At 43.3% G+C, this 26,158-nt stretch overlaps 1 protein-coding gene and 1 long non-coding RNA gene across 7 annotated transcripts in view; one reads left to right on the top strand and one right to left on the bottom strand.

Annotated features, from left to right (window-relative positions):
- LOC134733851 (uncharacterized) overlaps positions 1–16,703 on the bottom strand; it is an 18,890-nt gene extending 2,187 nt beyond the window's left edge. Inside the window, exon 1 of the long non-coding RNA XR_010117394.1 lies at positions 16,558–16,703. This is a non-coding gene — a long non-coding RNA (uncharacterized lncRNA). The remainder of the gene's footprint in view (positions 1–16,557) is intronic.
- On the top strand, positions 16,000–26,158 carry TRIM45 (tripartite motif containing 45). Of its 6 annotated transcripts, none has more exons than XM_063624672.1 (7): positions 16,006–16,527; positions 17,361–17,706; positions 19,644–20,377; positions 21,663–21,792; positions 22,719–22,833; positions 24,860–24,986; positions 25,893–26,158. In XM_063624672.1, the coding sequence occupies exons 1-7, from the start codon at positions 16,275–16,277 to the stop codon at positions 26,039–26,041; spliced, it is 1,854 nt and encodes a 617-aa protein (XP_063480742.1). In that variant the 5' UTR covers positions 16,006–16,274; the 3' UTR covers positions 26,042–26,158. The 6 variants fall into 6 exon arrangements, with proteins under 6 accessions (XP_063480747.1, XP_063480742.1, XP_063480743.1 ...); XM_063624673.1 differs by having other exon boundaries at positions 16,006–16,613; positions 17,456–17,706; XM_063624676.1 differs by lacking the exon at positions 16,006–16,527 and adding an exon at positions 16,558–16,636 and having other exon boundaries at positions 17,456–17,706.

Raw genomic sequence — 26,158 nt, 5'->3', positions numbered from 1 at the left:
GGTGAGGCGGGGGCACAGTTCCGTCCATGACATGGGCATATATGAAGGAACTAATAAAAACTAGCTATTATTAAGTATGTGTGGTGGTCAGAGCGAATGACTATCAAGAAACCACAAAAGGAAAGACATGAACTTTGCTTCTTTTCCCTCCATTTGACCAAGAATAGATGTTTAATGCTTGAACAGCTGGGGCACAACAGAAAGTCTTGTCCAAATAGCTACTGATAGCAAACCAGGTCAGAAGACACTTAAAAACTAGAGCACAATGGCTCAGCAGGTAGATGCTGTTAAGGGAAGAGAATTGGCTAATGGCCTCCCCAAACCACAGGTTACTATTTTAAATGTTACAAAAGACCACAGATCATGAAAAGATAAAAAATAAACCAGTGTGGGTCCAATCTTCAAAGAAGGAGAATTGAGTGACAAAGGGGCAGTTTGTCTCCAACTGACTAAACTAAATTGCTGAGTGCTAGGGATGTTTTTAGGCTAGAGGTAGATTACAATCTTTTCTGTCCTGGGACTCTCAGGATAGAAACCAGTGTGTGTGTGTGTGTGTGTGTGTGTGTGTGTATGTGTGTGTGTGTGTTTTCTTTCCTTCACCCTTAACTTTTTGTAGTCCTTGAAGACTGAAAACACCTGTGTGCTGGCCAGTCAGGCAAAAGAGATACAGACACATTTACTTCTAGAGCTACGTAGTGTAAACATAAAAGAGGGCTTTTCTGGGGAAACACAGTCAGATTTCAAGGAGCAGGGTAATCCTCTGGGCCCTTATAGCACTTAGGCTGGGTATAGCTGTACTGGACTCATCAGGTTCAAGTGTTCTAGTAGAGAGTGACCCTTCCCCACAGTAATGGTCTATATTATATTTGCAGGAAAAGTAGGCAACCATGATGCTATGCAAGCCCTCAGTTGAAGAAATAGCCCTGTTGGAAATTGGAACCCCCAATGCTCAGGAGCTGTTATTAGGTTGTTCTTCCAAGGACTTCCAGGAACTTTCAGATGTATATCTGCTCAGATAAAGAAAAGGAATAATCAGACCCCCCGAACAGCCATTGTAGGAGGGTCAAGCAATCCTCCCTACATACAAATGTCATTGAACTATTGATCAGCTGAAACTGCAGCACAAAGGGTGACCACATGGGTGTGGACACATGTGCACGTTGCCAGCTCCCTGCCAAGTATGGGAAGAAGAGGCCTGCAGGACTCTGCCCAGATTTGCATTATCGCTCAAGTGAACAATTGCCCCAGACTCTCGGCTAGTCTTCCTGCCTTCATATTTTCAATTTGTGATCAAAGAACTACCCCCTACCCCACCGCCCTTTTTTTTCTTTGAGATGGAGTTTCGCTCTTGTTGCCCATGCTGGAGTGCAATGGCGCGATCTCGGCTCACTGCAACCTCTGCCTCCTAGGTTCAAGCGATTCTCCTGCCTCAGCCTCCCCAGTAGCTGGGATTACAGGCACATGCCACCACGCCTGGCTAATTTTTTTGTATTTTTAGTAGAGACGGGGTTTCACCATGTTGGCCAGGCTGGTCTCAAACTCCCGACTTCAGGTGATCCGCCTGCCTCAGCCTCCCAAAGTGCTGGGATTACAGGCATGAGCCACCACCCCTGGCCCAAGAACCACCCCTTTAAGGGATAATACAAATACAAGTAATTTGCTTCAGGAAGGGGAGAGCAAGCATTCATTATGCCTGCAGATTCAAAACAGAAGAGTGATGAAGTTGAGAAATAGATAAACAATTCTTTCCCAGGTCAAGGTGTCATGGTGCGGTGGTTTGATCCAATAATTCTGGCAAAGTCCTATGCATGTTCTTGAGAGAAGGTGGGAAGATTGTCTGGATTGGAGCTGGGAAGACAGAGGGAAAATGGCCACTCACCTAGTGGGTTAAATAAGCCAAGAATCCTTTAGGACTGAAAACAGGTGATTCTCAGCTTTCTTTAATTATTATGCAAAAGAACTTGGGTATGTACATAAGCTAAAAATTATTGACGATTTTTAATTTATGGAGAAAATAATTACTCCTAAATCCACCTCCCTAATAATGATCAGAATGTGTATGCTTTAGTCCTCATCCGTTTGCACACATATTTTGAAAAGCTGTGATCATAGCCTTTGTCTTGAATAAATGTGTATTATTACATACCCAAATATTTGCTAATTTAGAAAACAATGGATTTACCAATCCCATCCATTTCACTTGAGAAATTTTCCATCTGGAGTACATCTTTCATTAGACAATAGTTCCTGCTGTTGAAGGCTGAATTTGCAGCCTGCGTTATACCTACACACTTTTATACAAAAGGAAAGGTGTAGAATATGGTAAGGAGTGGTAGATTTTAGATGATGGACACTAGATACAGGGGAAATGCCTGGATTCTAGAAAACGAACAAAAAAAGAACATCTTACTTTCATGGCACATCCTGGCTTATATTAAAATCACCCTTAAAATGGGGCTAATAATGCCTACTTTAAAGGGCTTTTTGAGGAATAAATGATGGGAAATTGCACTGTAAACTGCAAAAAAACAAACAAAAAACATGATACATATGTAAGGTAGAACTGTTAGTATCACTCATGAGTGTGTTTCTCTTGCTAAACTCCAAATTCCTGAAAAACTATTCCCTTATTTTTCATCTTTGTACCATCCCCACTTTCCCCGACTTCCCACCTCCCACCGCACCTCCTGCAGAGTAAGATAGAGGCAGAAACAGCTCTGTCGGAGCTGAGAGAAACAACCAACCAATTTTTTCTAGGACTGTCAGGGATATTTCACCGAGAGTTTTACATGGCTAGTGGGATCTAGGAGCTATTTTCAATATTTTATAAAAGTCTAACCTGAAATTATGCTGTTGTCATCAGTAAAGCTTTACGAACCAAATAAAACATCAAAGTTTTCTTTTCTCCCCCTTTTCTTGTTTTTCTTTTCTTCCTTTTGAATGGGGTTATATAAAGCAACTATGCATTTTATTGAAAAATCAATTATTACTTTAATAAATATTGTGAGATGCCCTGTCATAGTTTCAGAGGACAAAGAACGCATAAAATAAATCATAATCCTTGCTTTTAAGGAACTCATAGTGCAGTGAAAACAGACAAGTTTAATGTACACGTATAATATTGTATGACAAGGACAATAATAAGAACAATTACAATAAAGGAAATATATATGAGAGTCTTAACGTAGACTTTAGTGGGGTTAGGTGATCATGAAAGGCTTCCTGGAGGGAGTGAAACTTTAAAAGACCCCTGGGAGTTATCTAAGCAAAGGCTGTGTGTGAAGGACGAAGTGGGAGGCCAGACAATATGTTCCCTGCAGAGGGAGAAATATATGCAAATATCTAGAAGTGAGAGAAAACATGTTACCAAGAAACTGTGGTTCCATAGGACCCCAGTATAGAACTGGAGTACAGGAATGGGTAGAGAGAGGGTGTGGGGAAGTATGGATTTTCCCTTTTTTTTTTTTTTTTTTTTTTGAGACAGAGTCTCGCTCTGTCACCCAGGCTGGAGTGCAGTGGTGCGATCTCGGCTCACTGCAACCTCCACCTCCTGGGTTCAAGCGATTCTCTCACCTCGGCCCCCCGAGTAGCTGGGATTACAGGCACCCGCTACCACGCTCACCTAATTTTTGTATTTTTAGTAGAGACAGGGTTTCACCATATTGGCCAGGCTGGTCTCAAACTCCTGACCTTGTGATCCCACCTCAGCCTCCCAAAATGCTGGGATTACAGGCGTGAGCCACCGTGCCTGGCCTTTCCCCAACTATTATTTGGAAAAATTTCACACCTAGAAAACATTTGAAAAGGTAAATGCAAAGAACATTTATGTTTGCTTCACCTAGATAATAAACACACATATACACACACGCGAACACACATACACACACACGCGTACACACACACACACAGAGAGAGAGAGACAGAAATGAATTGGCAAAAAGGTTAACATCTGGTGATTAGTGGGTGGTAGAGATTTCTTTTTTTCTTTTTTCTTTTTCTTTCTTTTTTTTTTTTTTTTGGAGAAAGGTTTCACTCTTGTTGCCCAGGCTGGAGTGTGATGGCACGATCTTGGCTCACTGCAACCTCCACCTCCTGGGTTCAAGCGATTCTCCTGCCTCAGTCTCCCGAGTAGCTGGGATTACAGGTGTATGCCACCACACCCGGCTGATTTTTGTGTTGTCAGTAGAGACAGGGTTTCACCATGTTGGCCAGGCTAGTCTCATACTCCTGACCTCAGGTGATCCACCCACCTCAGCCTCCCAAAATGCTGGGATTACAGGCGTGAGCCACTGCACACGGCCGGTGATAGAGATTTCTAACACTCCTCAGATACTTCCTTCCCACTAATCTGTAAATGCAAATCTTTCTATATCTTTCATCTATTTTATACTTTTCTCCCTTCTTAGGAAACTTTGGAGATTGATAGTTCATTAAAAAGTTCCATTGTTATGTGCACACACTCTAAGAATATCTAGTGTAGATAAACCAGTGTTAGCCTTTCATGACCAACCCCCTAAGGAACAATTTTAGACTTTTTTTTTCCTAATCGCCCCTCAGGAAACTTTAATCTATCTATCTATCTATTATCTATCTATTTATCTATCTGTCTATCTATCTATCTATCTATCTGTCTATCTATCTATCTATCTATCTATCTATCTATCTATCTATCATCTATCTATCTATCATCTATCTATCTATTTATCTCTGGTTTTGTACTACATATATATCTGTGCTTTGTACATTGAAAGAGAAAGAGCTGGGGATAGCGGTGTGCACCTGTAGTCCCAGCTACTTGGGAGGCTGAGGCAGGAGAATTGCTTGAGCCCAGGAGTTCAAGGCTGCAATGAGCTATAATTGTGCCACTGCACTCCAGCCTGAGTGACAGAGTAACCCCCCATCTAAAATAAAAAAATTTTTTTAAAAGTAGGATTCTTTTAACAATCTAAGAACCAAGTTCTGTCCATTTAGGGGCAATATTGCTCCCATTTAGAATGTCTGAGATAAACAGATCTAACATAAAGAAAGAATAAATCAGAATATAATAGAATGAACTCCTATTACAATTAGTTTTTAGAAATAATATTAATATAGTAATCACATATAAATGTAAAGTAAGATAAGTTGTAAATTTTCTAACAAAAAACTGCTTGATTTTGCTGTGAACCTAAAACTGCTCTAAAAATAAAGTCTATGCATTAAAAACTATAAAAATAAAAATATATCATATATTATCATTTCAACATGCAATTAATATAAAACATTATTAACGAGATATTTTACATTCTTTTTTCCATAATGAATCTTCCAAAACCAGTGTGCATTTTCCACTTACAGCATTATCTTAATTTGGACCAACTACATTTCAAGTCCTCATATTGGACAACACAGGTCTAGAGCAATGGCAATACCAAAGGTGGCTTGGAGGGACTTTACCCACCTCGATTCTTCCTACCTCACAATCTCTATCAGCATTGCTCCAGGCCACACTAGATGCATATATGAAAAAGTGCTTTACTCTGCAAAGGCAGCTTCCAAACAAGTCTCTGAGCCTTCTTTCCACCCAGAGTGTTGCCTCTCAGCTCCTCAAACATAGAGATTCACCTGGCATCCCCCAGTCTGGTGCTCCAGACAGTACTGTTCCAAAGATTTTCCTGATGGGATTCTGTCTAAAAGAGGGGCACGGAACACGGAAGAATAGAAGGGCTTTATTACTTCAGAATTTCCTGAAGACATCATATACTCCTCATTAATAATAGGAGAAGGAACTTTCAGGTCCTGAACACTGTGCAAAAAAGTGAAAAATTTATTAAAATGCAGTGCAGATTTAAATGCTATCTAGAAAATAGGTACTTAAGAAAAAAACAGTTGCTGTCAATATAGAAATAAATACCTAGGCTTTGCCCTAGTTGGTGGGGATTGTTTATATTTCCTTGCATCTAGGAACATTTTTTTTTATATTTCCTAGCAACATTCCTGGAACTAATGTATAGACTTCTCTGTATGCCATGATATATTATAACCTACTCATCTTCTAAATATTATTATCACGATGTGGGCACACTTTAGCTCAGAAAAGTTAGTTGTCATTTGAATTAGAAAAGGCACTACATTAAATCATAGTCTGCCCTTATATATTCATCATTTTCAGGTTTTATCACTCAGAGAAGTGAGGGAAAAAAGGCATTTATTTGCTTACCATTTTCAACAGCTCTTCCAAAAGAAGGGAAAGAAAGATAAAAAGTGGACGGACTATAAAATAAAAAGAGACACAGTCTCACAGAATTCTGCAAAGAAAACTGCATGGCATGAGATGGAATGCACACGTTTAAGTTTAATTTATAGTCACAAAATTATTATTTATTGCCTAACTCCCACCTGAGTCCTTTGGAACAAAGGAGGAAATATTAAATATTTAAAAATTAGGGCTGGGCATGGTGGCTCACGCCTGTAATCGCAGCACTTTGGGAGGTTGAGGCAGGTGGATCACCTGAGGTCAGGAATTCGAGAGCAGCCTGACCAACATGGCAAAACCCTGTCTCTACTAAAAACGCAAAAATTAGCCAGGTGTGGTGGGGTGCGCCTGTAGTCCCAGCTACTTGGGAGGCTGAGACAAGAGAATTGCTTGAACTTGGCAGAGGTTGCAGTGAGCCAAGATTGCGCCACTGCACTCCAGCCTGGGCAACAGTGCGAGACTCCATCTCTAAATAAATAAATAAATAAATTTAAATAACATTGGTAAAATGTTATATGGCGTATATAATCTTATGTGGCATTTTTTAAATTAAGAGGTCTTCATGGAAAATTCAAAATATTTTCCATCTTTACATCAAAACCTTTATAAATTATCTAATATTTTAATATAATTTAATAATATGACATGATATCTGGTATTTCCTTTAAAAACCCCCAGCAGAGAAAACATCATAAAAGTTGGGGAAGTATATTAAACAAGAGTGACAGAATGCTGTAACTGGTGAAATTGAGTGAGGGGTACTTAGGGGTTATTTATACTTTTCCCTATGCTTGTGTATATCATATATCTGAAGTTTCCCGAATAAAAAAGTTTAAAAATTATTGATGATAAATTTTAAAATATGTGGGTATTTTTAATTAAAAAAAAATATTAACCGGTTGTCTCTGACTCAAGGCCTGGCATGGGAGATTTACTATTTACTTATATCCCTGTAAATTGTTTGCATGTTTTTATCAGATATATTATTTACTCAAGAAAAAGTATGTATATATATGTATGTATACACACACATACCATACACACACACACACACACACACACACCAGTATTTTGGTACTGTACTTACTTCCTGAGGATACGGGTTATGCATTTAACTTCTCAGTTGCTTGCCCTTAGGTAAATTGGGTAAGTTCTGAGCATTCTTATGGAAGAATAACATTTAAATGAGGTAATGCATTTGAAAATATCCAGCACAGTGTCTGGCATAATACTGGCGTTCACTTAGTGCTGGTTTAAATGATATTAAATATGTGGAGAAACTAGATTTAATATAGGAGGCAGGCCTACCCCTAATATTTGAGTGGCCATGAGCAAGAGGACAAACAGGAGCATCCAGCCCATGGCCTGTTCTCATCTTTCTCCATCCTACCAGAGGCACTTGCATATGTGTGTGGACACTCCAACAGGCTTGATCAAGTTCCACCATCCCCAAAAGCTGTCCTTTGACCACTCCTGAGGCCTAAGTGTGTGCACACTTACCCTGCAGTCTACAACTGCATGGGCCTGGGAGCGGGCTTCTGGCTATTTGTCAAAGAATTTCGGGCTTGTAGGTGGCTGGAACCTAGTCTGAAGGAGGTGAGGGTGGGGTGGTGAGGGGAGACATGTACTCTTGGAATTCCTTGGCCCATGGGAAGAGGTGTGGCTGGAGAAGGGCCAGGGGGGTTCTTTCAAAGCAAAGGGTCCAGGGTAAGTGCCACAGGCATCTGAATCTAAAAGCAGTACTGATTCAAGACAAAGTATTATATTGAACCACTCAATGGAGTGGGAGTCAGAAGACAAAGATTCTTGCCCTAATTCTGCCAGTAATGTCATACGTGACCTTAAATCAGTGTCTTTACCTTGCTGCACCTCAATTTCTCATATATTCATTTAATAAATATTTATTGAGCTCCAACTATGAGCCAGACATCCAACTAGACACTAAGGATATACAGAAAACTCAACAGATTGCCCTCATTGACATAGCATTCTGACAGTGAGCAAGATAACTGGGGCAACCATATTCCCAACAAAGGGCCCCTTCTAAACCAAAACTTTCCATTCAAAATCAATCTTTAAATTTGTCATGTTTAATAAGTACAAGTAATGAAAGAATCCTGAAAGGAAAAAAGTGTTAAATTATAATGCAATATTATCAAGAGCCTTTTATGATCAATTCTCTAACAGCAGCATGAGCACTGTACTAATTTTAATCACAAGCATTATTGCCAAATGCAGCACGAAATTCAATCTCTAAAATGTGCCATTTTCTTACTATTGTTACTCATTTTACTTATGAATATTTTATATGGAAGATAAATTTATGTAAAAATAATAAATCACAACACATTTATCCACATTTAAAAAATAAAATACATTAACAGAAAGTAGCAGGTAATTTTTAAAACATGTATTTCAAACAACATTAATAATGAGCTCTATTATGTAATAAACATAAACAAGGGAGTTCAGAGAAACAGATGAATAAAGTGTAAATAGTCTAAGAACCGCTTATATTTATACCAGACCAACTAAGATTGGATGCAGCTTCCTGTCCTGACTACATCAACTACAGATTGTTTGGGGTCATGACAGACAATTGATCAGACAACTAGGAGTCAATTGAGAAGAGCTAAGGAGTCTGTCTTGGATAAAACAGTACAGAATTTTTTTCTAAAAGGATAGTCGTTAATAATGGAACTGATATCTTGTGTACTTCTACTTTGACCTAAAAGCAGTTATACAAGGAGAGTTCCAAAGCTCACATTATTCTAGCTGTTTGCTTCTTACCTTCTCAAAGTTGAAGAGTTGCTCATTTTCACAAAATGTCAGTGATAAGGGACTATTTATACTTGTTAGATCTCACAACTAGAGTCCTCTCGGGTACAGTGAACTTTTAGATAAAAATAAAAACGGCCAGCATGCAGTGTGCCCTGGAGTCTATGCAACCCAGCCCTCCCTTCTCTGTCCGTCTTGGTTCAAAATAAACAAAATAGAACAAAGGAAACTGAGTTTTATTCATAGTATAGCGTTTTTACTGAGCTGTTTCCACTAGATGGCACTAAAGATTCTGTGTTTTAGGAATCAGGCCCTTTTAAAAAAGAAAATCAGAAGACAAAAATGATCTGTCTGAAATAAACAATAAATTTCTCCAGTCATCTGTCCTAACGATCAGTTTCTTAGAAATGAAACATGAATCTTGGCCATTTATTCACTATCAAACATTTATTAAACCATATTAAGTTTCAGACACTGTGCCCAGTATTAAGGATGCAGAAACAGGACAAGGTCCCTTGTCCTTAAGAGTTCCTGGTGTGGAAGAGGAGGGGAACAGTGAGAACAGAGGGCTGAATCAGATAAGCGAGTAGAAAATTGAAATGCAGAATGTTAAAGACTTGATAGAGATCATCACAGAGTACCATGGGTAACACACAGAGGGACACCTAATGAAGACTTGCTGAATGGAGGATTCCTAAAGAAGTTGATGTCTAAACTGAGCTTTGAAGAATGGGTTGGAATTCATTAGGCAAAGAAGAGTGGGCAGGGTGTCCGAAGCAGAATAAGTAGTAGCTTGTATAATCATAAAAGAAGGCTGAAGCCCAGTGTGCATGCTTGGGTTTGGATGGGGCAGTGCAAGAAATGAGGTTGACTGGGCTGGCAGAGGCAGGGTCATGGGAAACCATATATACATATGAGATTATATATATCACTCTAAGACATATGGAGTTTTATCCTGAAGGCACCTCCTACTCCTCTCCCCCTAGTTCGTTCTGATTTTGTCACACTGGCCTCCTCACTGTTGCTCAAACATGAGTAGGCACACTCCTCTCTCAGCAAGCACTAACTCTTCCCTCATCTGAAATACCTTTTCCCCATGGGTCCCTCCTTCACCTTCTAGTATTTGCTCAAATATCACCTTCCCAATGATACTTGTCCTGAGCACTCCAGTTATATTGCAACACCCTCATCCTGCACTGGATGCTCCTCACTCTGCTTAATGTTTCTCCATAGCATTCTACATTCTAACATACTGTATAGTTTCTGCAGTTATTATATTTATTCTCTTTTGTTTTGTTTTGAGACAGAGTCTCGCTTTGTCACCCAAGCTGGAGTACAGTGGTATGATCTCCGCTCACTGCAGCCTCCGTCTCCCGGGCTCAAGTGATTCTCCTGCCTCAGCATCCCAAGTAGCTGGGATTACAAACGTGCACCACCATGCCCAGCTAATTTTTGTATTTTTAGTAGAGACGGGGTTTCGCCATGTTGGCCAGTGACCTCAAGTGATTCGCCCACCTCAGTCTCCCAAAGTGCTGGGATTACAGGCATGAGCCACCGTGCCCAGCATATTTATTGTTTATTGGCTGCTTTCCCCTACTAGAAGGTAAGTTCCATGAAAGCATGAATTTTTGCTTGTTTTAACAATACATCTCTGCTGCCTGGCACATAGTCAAAAGTCCTTGCTGTCAAGGAACTTATTATTTTAGTAGGGAGTAAGCTGTGAAGACATTTGGGAAAATCATATTCCAGGTACTCAAAGGATATTAAATGAGTAAACAAAGGCATGGAAGAGCTACCAAAGAGCATGATCAAACTCGAATTGCAGAGAGATCACTAACAGGATTATAGAGAATGAATTGAAAACAGGGAGTGAATTCAGAGATATGATGGAGGTAATAATACAGTAAAAAGAGCCCCCATGTAACGAGTGGGCTCACGCTTTATAAATCACCTCCAAATCCCACATCAATCAAGGGAGGATGAAAAGGAAGAAGAAGAAGAAGAAGAAGAAGAAGAAGAAGAAGAAGAAGAAGAAGAAGAAGAAGAAGGAGAAGGAGAAGGAGAAGGAGAAGGAGAAGGAGAAGGAGAAGGAGAAGGAGAAGGAGAAGGAGAAGGAGAAGGAGAAGGAGAAGGAGGAGAAGGAGAAGGAGAGGAAGAGGAAGAGGAAGGGGAAGAAGGGGAAGAGGAAGAGGAAGGGGAAGAAGGAGGAGGAGGAGGGGGAGGAAGACAAGGAACAGGAAGAAGCAGCCACCAGCGTGGTGGCTCGTGCCTGTAATCCCAGCACTTTGGGAGGCCAAGGCAGGTGGATCACCAGAGGTTGGGAGTTCAAGACCACCCTGACCAACATAGTGAAACCCCGTATCTGCTAAAATTACAAAATTAACTAGGCACGGTGGCACATGCCTGTAATCCCAGCTACTTGGGAGGCTGAAGCAGGAGAATCTCTAGAACCTGGGAGGCAGAGGTTGCAGTGAGCTGAAATTGCGCCATTGCACTCCAGCCTAGGCGACAAGAGCAAAATTCCATCTCAAAAAAAAAAAAAAAGAGGGAGGGCTAAGGACCTTGGGAACTAGCAACATTTCAGAGCCAAGTGGAAGAAGCAGTGTCCTGTAGAGAAAAAGAGAAGTGGTCAGAGTGGCAGGAGGTAGAAGAAAAATCAAGAATAGCATATGGCAACTGAGGAAGAAGAAAGTTTCAAGAAGAAAGTTGTCAGTGTCAGACCAGGCGCAGTGGCTAATGCCGATAATCCGAGCACTTTGGAAGGCTAAGGCTGGAGGATCACTTGAGCCCAGGAGTTCAAGACTAGCCTGGGCAACATGGTGAGACCTCATTGCTACAAAAATAAAAATATTAGCTGGGCATAGTGGCACACACATATAATCCCAGCTACTTGGGAAGCTAAGGTGGGAGGATCGCTTGAGTCCAGGAGATTGAGGCTGCAGTTAGCTGTGATCACACCACTGCACTGCAGCCTGGGCAATAGAGTGAGACCCTGTCTCAAACAAGAAAAACAAACAGAAACAAAAAACTGTCAGTGTTAAAAGCTATAGTGAATTCAGTTAGTTAAAAACTGAAAAATATCCAATGGATTTAGCAAATATGAAGTTATTGGTAACTTTGGCAAAGGCAAGTTCAGAGGAATGGTGAGAGCAAATGCCAGATTGCGCTGTGTTTAGGAGTAAAATGCAAGGAGAAGAAGAGATGCAAATGTAGACTATTCTTGTCAAGCAGCTTGGCTATAAAGAAGTAGAAAGAGATTGGGAGCTAGAGAGGGGCATATGGTAGAAGGAGAGACTGAAGCATGGACATGAACAGAGAGAAAGATCCACCAGAAAGAAGATAAAGGCAGAAGAGAGAGAGGAGGCAGGCAGGGCTGAACTTCAGAGCACAGGTCTCAGGAGAAAGCAGTCTCCTTCCTTTGAAGGAAAGAAGGAAGGATGGCGACAGAGAGAAATAGAACGGTGAAAGATAAGTCTGACAGAACTCTCTGGTCCCTTTCCATATATCCACTCAATGTCTGAGGTATTGATCAAGCAAAGTGCCCAAACCAGGCTTGCCTGATTTCCTGATGGGTCATTCTCCCTTCCTGGCTTTCTTGCCTTCAGTATCTTCCTTGTCTTGGGCAAACAGGGGTGGGCTGAAACTCTTGTAGACACTTTCATGAACCCTGGTCACTTTCATCAGTCCTGTTCCTCTAATCCCATGACTATTGCTTCCCCAGACAGATGAAGCAATGTGTGAGCATGGAAGAAGACACCGAACTAATTCTGAGAAAGGAGCATCCTTAACAAATCCTCTCTCGTCCTGTGATGTCACCCCATATCACTTATGGTCTGCACTATCCATAAAACTCTTGGTTGAAGGTGGTCCTCTTTGTCCTCCCATTACTTGAGATCACCATTCTCTCCTTCATCAATAACAGGTCTTTATTAAATGACTACTGTCTAAGTTGCCAAGATTTTCCATTTTAACAGAGAGAGTATACGTGTATGTGATATATATAGTGTGTAAATATATACACATATATAAATATATACACATGCATATATATACACACATAATAAAAACAATACCACAAGGTAGCACAAACTGCAAAGTGAATAATATAGGCAAAACAGCTATTAGGCTTGAATCTGGAGCCTTGAAATAAGAGAAAGTTTCAAGTAGGCCTTTCATAGAAGGAAGGGTAGGTTTAAATAATAAAGGAAGGAGAATGTTGCCGACAACTTGGCAAAGACCAAGAAACGTGCTTGGCATTGTTTAGGGAATAACTAAACAAGCAGTTTTATGAATCTATTGAGGAATCCAGACATTATCCTACAAAAATGGGGGGCTACTGAAAGTTTTAGAATGAAGACTGACTTGTATCATGTTTTTACATGTTTTTACAATTAATTTGGAAGAACTGTGTAGATAAAATAAAGGGCAGGGATAATTCAGACACTATTGTGATACTTAAGGTGAGGGTGATAAAGAGCTATAGCATCTTAAAAAATGTATGCTGTGAGGTGTTGGCAGTGGGGATGGAAAGAAATTGGTGTCTGCCCGGATACAGAACAAGAGAAAGGAGGCCAGCAGCACTATAAGGTTTCATGCAGGAGGGAAAGGAGAATGATGATACTCTGGAGAGAATCAAATAGGAAAATTCAGAGAGTGCAGTTCAGTGAGCAAAGAAGTTCAGTGAAGTTTAAGCTATGTGGGACTTGGTGATAGGAACATATTTGAGTGCAGATTTAGAAATCTATGTCAAAAGCTCAGGGGAGATATCAGTACTGGAAGCGTTGGTCTGGGAATCATCCACATATGAGGAAATGTAGATGCAAAGGTAGGAGATAAAGTGGAGGAAGGGGAACTAGTGAGGATTGAGGGTGTGAGAAGCAGCCCAAGAGATAGAAGGTTAGGAGAGTAGAGTATTTCAGAAGTCAAGGAGGAGGCAAATTTTAAGGATGAGGAAGGACAAAAAATGGTAAATACTAAAGAGATTGCCTATTGAGAAAAGGCCAGAAATATGGTCACACATGATCTACAAGAAAGTCTCAATAGGAAAGAGGGGAGGAATAAACGGGTGGTGATGGTTATAAAAAGATGATGAAAGCAGACAGTGAGACCACTCTTTTGAGAAATATAGCAGCGAGAATCACCACCGTTAATACATTGAAGGGGAGCTAGATCAAAAGATGATTTGCTTCCCCTTTCAGGACTTCATCAGAACTCTTGGCAGAAAAACTGACTGACTGAAACATAGGAATAAGGTTTTGAGGAAGCAGGAGAGGTTGGAATAAAAAACAAAGATCTTGAGGAACTAATCTTGGCACTAAAGAATGGCAGTCAGGAGAGGTACGAGAGGAGGTGTGAGGAATCATGGATTTTTTAAGTAGAAAGGCGAGGCAGTTCTTCAGACAGCCTTGTTTTTCTCATCAATGGAAGGGATTAGCTGCAGCATGTGTGAGGGATTTGATGCTTAAGAAACTGAGAAAGGAAAGGTAGAGGTGGCCAGGCGCGGTGGCTCACGCCTGTAATCCCAGCACTTTGGGAGGCCAAAGTGGGTGGATCACCTGAGCTCAGGAGTTCGCGAGGAGCCTGCCCAATATGGTGAAATCCAGTCTCTACTAAAAATACAAAAAATTAGCCACGTGTGGTGGTGCATGCCTGTAATTCCAGCTACCTGGGAGGTTGAGGCAGGAGAATCGCTTGAACCCTGGAGGTGGAGGTTGCAATGCACCGAGATCCTGCCATTGCATTCCAGCCTAGGCAACAAGAGCAAAACTCAATCTCAAAAAAAAAAAAAAAAAAAAAAGGGAAAGGTAGAGGTAGCCCGGATATAATCTTAGACATGGCATCATAAGGTTGTGCTCAAGTTCCAGATATGTTAACTTGGGCTGGCCATCCAAGAGCTGGCAAGACCTCTTTGAGGCCATTTCCTTACAATATTGTTAAAGGTTAAATGAGATACTGCTAAATGAGATATTGCACGTGTAAATTATAAAGCACTTCTCAAACAAGAGAAGCTTGAAACTACTACCACAAGAAATGTGATACAGCATGAACAAGAGATGAAGCACAGCCAAGCAGCAGGGAGGGTAAAGGTGAAGTTCAAAGCAAGAATATATAGCAAACCCAAGTCCACACAGTTTTTGTGACTTCCTCCAGCCTACTGGAGAGGCGAATGCAGATTTTGAGAGTAGATGCAAGAAGGACAAGAGGCTGAAAAAACTCTAGGTAAGGACTATTTAAAAATCTTTGGAGATATGCTTAACATTTGGAAATTACTTGCACATTTTATATAAAGGTGGCATTTGACTCATTGGCGTGTTATGTTTTGGAAATAGCCAAACATTTCATTTTTATATTTTACAGTGGTTTTTTTTTTTTTTTTTTTTTTTCAAATTTTAGGGTTAACTTTTTTTCAGATTCCATACTTTTAAAAGCTTAGGCTCCAGACACTATGCCTATAGCATGAAACGGATAATGAAGGAATCAGTGAAACAGCCGCCCACTGGGTCCACATTAAGTACGGAAGGTCATGAACAAAGAAAGCAGTGAGGGCCCAGTAGACAGGCTGACTCAACTGGAGATAAGAACAGGTGGAGGGGAAGGGAGCAGCTGTTTCCATTTTTGGAATTTTGGAGAATCAGGAGACGCCTAGTAAGGCCAGAGAAGGCGGCCGTGTAATTATAAAGTTAAAGGGGTCGGACGTGTTCATCTTCCCAATTAGTTTTGAGCCCACAAAGGGCTTGTCCCTCATTGCCACCGTCCATTGTCCCATTGTGACCAGGCAGGAGCCCTCGGTGATTGATAAAAACAGCGGGTCCAACTCGCTCAGCTCGTTTCTGTTACACAGGACTGTGGAATCCTGGGTGACATTCAACTCCTTAGGTCATCTGCACTCTCCCCGCACGAGGAAACAAAGCCTTCCTGAGCCCGACAAGGAGGGTGGCGCTCCCCAGCCCGGCCGAAGTAAGCCCTCCATTCGAGACCTCGGCTCCACAGTCTCCCGAATCAGTCCCCGGAACGCGAGCCTGAGATGCCCTTATCCCCGAAAAATACCCAAAGCCGGGGAGCCGCGGGACTGCTTGAACCCAGCACGCTAGGCCTGAGGGCCCTGTGAGCTACAGTAAGCGCCTGAGGACAGATGGGAGCCTCGCAGCCTCACACCCGCGTGGAGGAGAAACGTCTGGCGCCCCCGAGCGGCCGAGGCCTCGGGAGCCCGAAAAACGTCTCCCACTCCCAGCGTAGAGCCAACTGACAGTGCCATCCACCAATGGGAGAGCCCAGTCTGCGTTCGTGGGACCAGTCCGAGGGCAGAAACAGTGCCGTCCCGGCGCCAAATCAGCGTGGCTTTTTAAGAGGTCCTCAGGCCTCTCTGGTCACCATAGAGCTAGAGGGACAGTCCCTGCGAAACGGTGACGCTGACTACACTATGCTGCTCGCTCCGAGCCTTGGCCTTTTCCTCCCGCCGCACTCTAAGCCCTTCTGCCGCCCTGCCAAAGGCCTTGTCAGGTCCCGCCTCCCGCGTGAGTGGACTGGCGAAGATGTGAAACTACCAAAGCTTATTGGATGCTTAGTGGCGTCACTCTGGAGGGCGGCGGGGCCCGGAGCGGTGAGGGCCGCCCCTCTCGGACGGTGATTGGACTCGCCGGAGCAGACCGGGCTGGGATTGGTGTGAGGAGGGGCGAGAGCCCGCGGGCGTCCCGGTCCGAGGCGCGGGGGAGGCGGTGGCCACCGAGAAGCCCGCCGGCGGCTTGCAATTCCCTCGCCCGGCGCGCGCCTTTCGCAGAGGGAAGGAGCAAGAGGGCCCCTACCTCATCGTGCGCGGGCGGGGTCGGCGCTTGTCGCGTGTGGGGCGCAGTGGGGCGGGCGGCGGGTGGCAGTGGAGGGAGCGAGAGGTGCAGGGGTGACTTTGTTGGCAGCAGGACTAGCTGGAGAGCTAGACCTGGAAGCGCATCCGGGAAGGACTTGCGGGGCAGAGGAGGGCGTGGGCGTATCTGGTATGGGATGCAGCGGAAAGGAGGGGGCCTTCCTGAGTAGATCTGTGGGTGATTCCTTCGAGGAAGCCTCGTTTTCCCTTTTATTTGTCAGCGAGGGAGTCTCCATGGTCTCTGTTCAAGTTCTGGAAACTTTCTCTTTGGGTGGGCTTAATCACCTACTACTACATCGTAGAACTGCCCAGGGCCCTTTCTGATATTGGTCACAAACGTAGGGAGTATGTCAGAAAACAGAAAGCCGCTGCTGGGCTTTGTAAGCAAACTCCCTAGTGGGACTGCACTTGGGAACTCAGGCAAGACTCACTGCCCCTTGTGCTTGGGGCTTTTCAAAGCCCCCAGGCTCTTGCCTTGTTTGCATACAGTTTGCACCACGTGTCTGGAGCAGCTGGAGCCCTTCTCAGTAGTGGACATCCGAGGGGGAGACTCTGACACAAGCTCTGAGGGGTCAATATTCCAGGAACTCAAGCCACGAAGTCTGCAGTCGCAGATCGGCATCCTTTGTCCGGTATGTGATGCTCAAGTGGACCTACCCATGGGTGGAGTGAAGGCTTTAACCATAGACCACCTGGCCGTGAATGATGTGATGCTGGAGAGCCTGCGTGGGGAAGGCCAGGGCCTGGTGTGTGACCTGTGCAACGACAGGGAAGTAGAGAAGAGGTGTCAGACCTGCAAAGCCAACCTCTGCCACTTCTGCTGCCAGGCTCATAGGTAAAGATGGTACACTCCACCAGGTGTAGCTTAAGAGCAGATTACAAAGAGGTGTCAAGACAAATCCCTCCGTGAGCAGCTGAAAAGGAAAGCCTTCTCAGATACCGTGGAAGGTCAAAGAGGAATATAACAATGCAATAGCAAATACTCTAGTACAACAGTTAACCCGGTCAGCCTAATATAGTACCTGTAGCAATAGCAATAGAGGTTTGCATAATCCCTTTCAATTTACAAAGTGCAGCTACAGTTTCCTTCAACCATCAATCATTTGTGTAGTGAATAATTGTACTGGGTGCTAGAGAAACAGGAGAATGAATATAATAGCATAGATCCTGTTCTTGATCTCCTTCGATCTTGCAACTCTGACAGAAAAGCAGGCCCTGTTTTCACCCCCATTTATTAATTGGGGAAACAGTCTCAGCAATATTATGTGATCTGCCAAGGTCTTACAGTTGGTAAGTGTGTAACAGAACTGAGTATTAAATCCAGATCATTTTGACTACATTCCACTAACTCATGCTATGCTCCTAGAATAGGTGATGATGATTGGCTGGACCTCAGCTTTTGCTTTGTACCTTAGAGTTACTCTGGAGCTTGGTGAGGTGGGCTGGTAGGTGTTAATTGGGGTGCAGACTGTGTCTTTTGTGGCATTTGGTGAATAGTTTGTCAGATGGATCACTTTTGTCCCTTCTTACTCTACCCCATCCTAGGACACCAGAATATAAAATGACCACAGTTTTAGGATTAGCCTAAAATAGATTTCGGGTTCTACTTCCATTTGTTTTCTGGCTACACTAACACAACAAGTTTGTAGACTTCACTCTATTTTTAGCTTGTAATTATGTGATAGTCCCTGCGACTGTCTTGCTGCCAGCCAAACCAGCTGACCCTATTTTCTCTGCAGCCACTCTTCTGGTGCCAGAATAGGCATATAAGATTCAAATTGATATAATGCTAATGGAGGAACTCTGAACAGTCACCATGTTTTCCTAAGGATTTCCCTGCATCTCTAGAGGGCTACTATAGGAAAGAAATTAGAAAGAGAGCTTTGATTCTACTAATTGGTTTCACACTTTCTTTTCTCTTTTTTTTTTTTTGAGATGGAGTCTGGCTCTAGTCGCCCAGGCTGGAGTGTAATGACGCAATGTCCGCTCACTGCGACCTCCACCTCCTAGGTTCAAGCGATTCTCCTGCCTCAGCCTCCGCAGTAGCAGGGATTACAGGCACATGCCACCACACCTGGCTAATTTTTTGTATTTTTAGTAGAGACGGGGTTTCACCATGTTGGCCAGGCTGGTCTCAAACTCCTGACCTCAGTTGATCCGCCCACCTCAGCCTCCCAAAATGCTGGGATTACAGGCGTGAGCCACTGCGCCCGGCCGGTTTCACGCTTTCTAACAATGTTGACGATGTCTCTTGAAAAAAATTCTAGCCTGCTGATTTGGGTGATACAGGTAAACAGAAATGCTTCACCAAAATCTTAGATGCAAGCTAGATGAGACTTGGTGTCTGCTTTTTAATTGCTTGGACTTTATTGCTGTGTTATCTGGCATGGTTTCTGTTTCTTGGTGCTAGTTTTCTGCCATGCCCTCACTGCTAACTTACCTTAGGAAGCCGACTGTGACTCTTGTCTAAACTCTTTGGGAAAGTTCTAGCATGCAGTCATAGTCTTGCAACCTTCTGCGTAGGCATGTAGCCAGCCAGAGCCCTAGTCTGTTCACACGTTATTCTATACAACAGCTCTTTCAGGTAGGTTTTGTCCCCACTGTACAGACGAGAAACTGGAATCAGAGAGGATCATGCAATTAGAGATTAGATCAAGGAATTGAAATCAAGTTTGTTTAACTTCAGAGCCTGTGCTCCTAAAATCTCTCTGCCCAACTATTCCCAACAAAATTGTCCCCTTATTTCCTCTTATTGACTCTGTTTGCCCCTAGGCGGCAGAAGAAAACGTCTTACCACACCATAGTGGACCTAAAAGACTTGAAAGGCTACAGCCGGATTGGGAAGCCCATCATGTGTCCTCTTCACCCTGCAGAGGAACTGAGGCTGTTCTGTGAGTTCTGTGACCGGCCTGTGTGCCGGGATTGCGTGGTGGGGGAGCATCGGGAACACCCCTGCGACTTCACCAGCAATGTCATCCACAAGCATGGGGACTCTGTGCGGGAGCTCCTCAAAGGTACTCAGCCCCACGTGGAGGCCCTGGAGGAAGCCCTGGCTCAGATCAACATAATGAACAGTGCCCTCCAGAAACGAGTGGAGGCAGTGGCAGCTGATGTCCGGACATTCTCGGAGGGCTACATTAAGGCCATTGAGGAGCATCGGGACAAGCTGCTGAAGCAGCTGGAAGACATACGGGCCCAGAAGGAAAATTCCCTGCAGCTGCGGAAGGCCCAGCTGGAACAGTTACTGGCAGACATGCGGACTGGAGTGGAGTTCACCGAGCACCTGCTGACCAGCGGCTCAGACTTGGAGATCCTCATCACCAAGGGGGTGGTAGTAGAACGGCTCAGGAAGCTGAACAAAGTTCAATATAGCGCCCGTCCTGGAGTAAATGATAAGATACGCTTCTGTCCTCAGGAGAAAGCAGGCCAGTGCCATGGCTATGAAATTTATGGTACCATTAATACCAAAGAGGTTGATCCAGCCAAATGTGTCCTACAAGGAGAAGGTAGGAAGGCATTTCCCATTGACATTGAGAGGGCAGTGGACAGAGAGAAGGTGTGTGAAGATTGTTGGCTTGTTCTGCTAGGAAGCACACCCTACTGACCAGGTTACCAAAGGTGGGGAAATAAACTGATCTGAAAGACAGTGACCCTCACCTTTGCCCTTTCTGGTTTGTTCTGGTTAGGGTACAGTTAATACAGGAGTGAGGCTTGACCCTTTTCCAGTTCAGAGAAGTAGTAATGGCTGAGAAACACACAGATCATGTTTTGTTTCTATCAGATGGCAGAACAGAGACATGCCCATTGGAGGTAACAGCAGTGACTAGGGCCAGGTGAAATTCTGCCTGCTCAGAGAGGAGCATGGCAGGCCCTGGATTCCTAGATCAAGTTCTGAAGGGAGTTTCAGAGGAATGAGGAAGACGAGATTACGGTTTCCTTTCCTTTAGGCCCTTTTTGGTTCACATCAATCTTACTGGCATTTAAAAGGATATGGTAGGTGTTTCATTTAATTGGGGGAAAAATGGTTTCTTTTAACGAGTGTTCCCTTTCTAATGGAAGCATGTTATTAAAACATATGTTTCACCTGTCAGTCCTGATAGGAAGATTGCATCTTAAGAGTCATCAGACTCTGACACCGGCATTCTTAACTGTTTGGAAGCCATAGATCTCTTTGAGAATGTTCTTTCCTACAGAAACACCCAGTAGCTTGTGCATACCATTCTAGATTTTTAGACTCTTCATAAGCCTTTCCATAGACCTCATAGTAGTTCATGAACCCCAGGTTAAGAAACCATTTCATCTGAATGCTGGAGTAGGGGCTGTAGCTACTGGATATCCCCCCAATACCTTGCCATGAGCTACCAAGTTGCAGAGGATCTCAAAACGTGGAGGGTCGTGAGGCTGGTCAGCTGTACTCCCCGCCTAGCCCAGCAGGATCTGGAGCTTAGGGAGGGTTGTTTTGTGGTTACTATCCTCTCTCACAGGGTCTAGAGGTTTTCTTTAAATACCTCGGTCAGTCCTGAGTATTTTTAAAGCCTCCCAGGACTGAAGGTGAGGTCCAGGATCCTGTGTGGTCCAAAGCAGCTGCTAGCTGAGAGAACCAGGCTAACCAGGAAGGACTCCCAAGAGGCGTACTCTGGGAGGCAGAAGGAGAAGAGAAAAGCAAGGGAGCCAGGGTAGTTACAGTATACAGGAAAGTACAACCCTTTGTTCTGAAGAGAAAAAGCAAGATGGAGATGTAGTCACTGCAGTTTACATTTGAGGTGAGGACCGAGTGTTTATCTTTTTCAGACCTCCACAGAGCCCGGGAGAAACAGACAGCCTCTTTCACCCTGCTTTGTAAGGATGCTGCAGGAGAAATCATGGGCAGGGGAGGAGACAACGTTCAAGTTGCCATTGTCCCTAAAGATAAGAAAGACAGGTTTGTATGACACAATTAGGTGTCATGGATAACAGGCAGTGAGAAAACTGGAAACATGAGGTCCTTTAAGATATTGGAGCTGGGCACAGTGGCTCACGCCTGTAATCCCAGCACTTTAGGAAGTAGAGGCAGGAGATCGCTTAAGCCCAAGAGTTCAAGACCAGCCTGGGCAACATAGGGACACCCTATCTCTACAAAATTAAAAAAAAAAAAATGAGCCGGGAGTGGAGGCATATGCCTATAATCCCAGCTATTCAGGAGGCTGAGATGGGAGGATCCCTTGAGCCCAGGAGGTTGAGGTTGCAGTGAGCTGTGATTGTGCCAGTGCACTCCAGCCTGGGCAACAGAGCAAGACCCCAGGTCCAAAAAAAAAAAAAAGATAATGGAGTGTAACTCAGTAGTTACGTCTTACCTCCCCGTAATACTATGAAACGTTATGTGACCAAATGTGTTTTCTTGTGTGGGTTTTGTATTCAATTCTCTCTCAAAGCTATGGTCTCCCCCTCAGATTGTTTTCATCTCAAGCTTTAGAATAAGTTGAAAAATATTCTGTGTTAGACTGAGTGGTACCCTTTTCAAAATTCAGTCTCCCTTTGGTACTAAATTATGCCTGGAGCATGTTTATATTTCTCTTGAATTGGAGAATGGAGGAGGGACAACAGAGCAAGAGGGTTCAACAGAAGCCTGTTGAAAAGGACACAATAATATATTCAAGGAATTTGTCTGAATATCAGACTAAATAGGAATTTATGCTGTTTAACCTTCTGTTGTAAAATTAACTTCTGAAGCAAATGGAAGAAGCATCCTGTTTGGGGATATTTAACATTAATACTGAATGGGATGGTGTAGAGTTTACATTCTAAAATAGTAGCAGCTGAAGCCGGCTTGTGGGAGTGAGTGATGTTTTGACTCTTATCTCCATTCAGCCCAGTCAGAACAATGGTCCAGGATAACAAGGATGGGACATACTACATTTCCTATACCCCCAAGGAACCTGGCGTCTATACTGTGTGGGTCTGCATCAAAGAACAGCATGTGCAGGTAAGACTGGTGCACGTGCTTCCCTGAGCTCCCTGGGTTCTACTGTCTTAGGATCTGGAGACATTTCACATAGGATCAGCTATATAGAGAGATTGAATAGAATCCCCATGTCTTCTTCTTCACTTTAGAAACAGCCCAGATTTTGCTACTCTTATTCTTCCTGGAGGATGCTGTTGACCATAAGAACCCTGTATCCCTGTGTCACCTCCAGGCAGTTATGCTTATAGTTTATCATTCTCCCAGTCGGTTTCTTAGGATTCTTAATGTGGAGAAGATGTCTTGACCACAGGGGATGATCTGCCAGCAGACAACCATGCATATTCAAAAAATATAATCTAGCTCAGGATTTTCCAGTTTTGTCCAGACTGTGTCTGGACATGAACACAGTTGAGAGGGTAATGCCCCCTCCTCACAATTGACTAGTCATCTATCTGCCTAACCATCTGCTCATGTAATTTTCTACTCTGTTTTACATACAGGTTTTTCTGTTACCATGGTTTCTACAAACAAGTATAACACAAACAAGTAGAGCACTTCCTGCTTTAGAGAGAGTATGAGTTTTTAAAAATTGGGTGATACTAACAGGTCCAGCAGAATCTCTCTGCTGACACTGGAGTAGTCAGAGGTTTCCCTCCACAGAAATCAACACTGACAGGGACAGTAAAATACCATATAGCATCATGATATATTAGGCTTATGATTTGTGCACTAAGGAACTCTCATATTTAATAGCCATTTATTGTTTACCTAATTATGGTATGTCAGGAACAGGTTAGGTGTTTTTACATATATTATTTCAATTTTCCTCAAAACCCTTCAGGCACAGGGATCAGTGTCCAATTAGACTGAGAGACCAAACTTGCATTGAAATACACAGCAAATGTAGCAAAATAGGAATTTGAACCCATTTATTTGAATGCCAAGTTGTTTTTTAACTGGATTGTAAACTCTTTAAGATGGGAAATTTAACATCTGAAAGACTTCTAAGGTACTAGCTTCTCTGTTTTGCGTTTTCACAATGTGGCTCTCACATAAGGATAGGCACATTGCAACTTATTAAATATTTAAATTGGGCATGATGGTGTGCACCTGTAGTCCCAGCTACTTGGGAGGATTGCCTGAGCCCAGGAGCTCAAGGCTGCAGTGAGCTATGGTTGTGCCAGTGCACTCCAGCCTGGTGACAGAGTGAGATCCCATCTTTAAAAAAATAAATATTTTTTGTTTAACATGGGATATAAATTAGAGAATGAAAGTTATCCTTAAAGGAAAGGGGGCAGATGGGAGAGTTACTAATTTGAGAATTATTAGCTGTACACATTTTAACCTTTCTCCCTTCCATATGTCTTCACAGTCCCAGAATAAGTGGGTGAGTAAACAGATAAGTCATGTCCAGGATGGAAGGAAAGAGGCTAGCTTGGTGTGTGAGAAGAGGTACAAATTGGAGAAGGGACCACAGAATGTCCTACCTTTGTGGTTGCAACATTCTACTTATTATACCTGAGGTTCCTTAAGAACTGAGATTGAGAATCCCAGAGAAAAGTCAGTCTGAGATTACTAATGTATTGAATGACCTAGGTACTTATACTTCATACAAGGATAGAGGCAGAGTCCATTAAGAAAAGCTTCAGCTTGCTGTGGCATGGGCTTCTGCTTTTGCTGCCATCTTGCCACAACAATCCCCAGCTAATACAGATGTCACTGAAAGTGGAGCTGACTGTGTGACTCCTGTCAGTGTCCAGCAGGTTCGGCTACGTGGAATAAATCAGTACCTACGTCTAGTACTTAGCATCTGCAGTGAAAAGCATGGTAGGAGGGCTGCACAGACCCTGTGATGCTTCCACTGCAGCTGTATCTGCCCCCTCTCAGCTGAGCAGGGTTCTTGTCCTCTAATCTGTTTCTTTCCTGTTGTCCTTGTTCGTCCAAGGACAGGCCCTGTGCCTCAGACTCTGTTTAGCACATAGTGATGCTCAGCACATCCTGTTAACTCATAAGATGCTGTTCTTTGCTTTTGGTCTGAACACTGAAGGGCTCGCCATTCACTGTGACCGTGAGGAGAAAGCACTGCCCACACCCAGGCGTGTTTCACTGCTGCACCTTCTGCTCCAGCGGGGGCCAGAAAACGGCTCGCTGTGCCTGTGGAGGCACCATGCCAGGTAAGGAGAAAGCACTACCCTCTGGGCCTTTCTGCCAGCAGTGGGAATCAAGCGACGGGCCCTTCCCTACCACACAACCACTAGACATTTGGACTTAGGCTCTGTTTCTAGGAAGCACAGTCTGTGATTGTAGAGACACCACTGTTCTAAAAGTGTCACTTAAAGCTTCCTTGTTCTGAATTGAAATAGCAGACTTAAAAGCTCTCAGTTCTGTTAGTTTTGGTACAGCTCCTATGAGCCCTGTGCTTCTATGTAGGATTCTCAGTTTGTCTGTCCCTTTCCAGTGGCCTGAGCAGTGTGAAAACTGTGGACCCATCTTATTCCTTTTAGAACCTTAAATAAATTCCAAATGAGGCATGGCTGGGGGAGTGGATGATTAAACCAATTGAACAACGTCTGGGTCTTTCAGGGGGACAGAAAGGATAGGGAGTCAGTTTAGGTAAGGGATCTAATTACTTTTTAAAAAAATTATTGTGTCCTTACTCTAATAATGGGCCATAAAATGGGCTTTTGCATCCTTCTGTATAAACACTTGAGGATCTACCTCTATTTTTTTTATGTCCACCAACCTATCCTTTTTTATTTCAATGATTTTACAGTTAAAATCCAAACCAATTTATTTTACAGTTAATGTGCAAACTAGTTCGCCTCCTTCAGGCGGTAAGTTTTATCACTACAGCATTCTTAGAACTCCAGCTAACATGAGTTGATTTGCTGTGATCAATTTTCAGGGTCCTCCTGACTGCACAGAAGTCAGACAGCTTGTTCCTCTTGCCAAGATTTTCTTAGATATTTTCACTCCCATGAATCTGCATGTTGCCAGGAGGTCTAATTTCCATGATAATGGTAACTGCTGGACTCCACTCTAATGGTTGATTTCTGTCCTTTCCTCTTTGTCCCATGTAGGTGGGTACCTAGGCTGTGGCCATGGACACAAAGGCCACCCAGGTCGTCCCCATTGGTCATGCTGTGGAAAATTTAATGAGAAATCTGAATGCACATGGACAGGTGGGCAGAGCGCACCGAGGAGTCTACTTAGGACTGTGGCTCTCTGATGGGTTTGTGCTCAGCCTTTTAAAGCTGCAGGCACCACTTGAGATTTCCAGAGGACCCAGACCTTCGTTCATTCTAAAGAGACTGATAGAATTAAAAACAAAGTGCCTTATCTTGCA

This window comes from Symphalangus syndactylus, chromosome 12, assembly GCF_028878055.3.
Source record: "Symphalangus syndactylus isolate Jambi chromosome 12, NHGRI_mSymSyn1-v2.1_pri, whole genome shotgun sequence".
NCBI lineage: Eukaryota > Metazoa > Chordata > Mammalia > Primates > Hylobatidae > Symphalangus > Symphalangus syndactylus.
This window is presented reverse-complemented; position numbering and strand designations above follow the sequence as displayed.

Bases quoted from the DNA above. Each gene is read 5' to 3' on its own strand.
- TRIM45 (XM_063624672.1), top strand. From the start codon at position 16,275: ATGGGAGAGCCCAGTCTGCGTTCGTGGGACCAGTCCGAGGGCAGAAAC. The intron at 17,707-19,643 runs GTAAAGATGGTA...GTTTGCCCCTAG, and splicing joins TTCTGCTGCCAGGCTCATAG to GCGGCAGAAGAAAACGTCTT. The intron at 21,793-22,718 runs GTTTGTATGACA...ATCTCCATTCAG, and splicing joins CCTAAAGATAAGAAAGACAG to CCCAGTCAGAACAATGGTCC.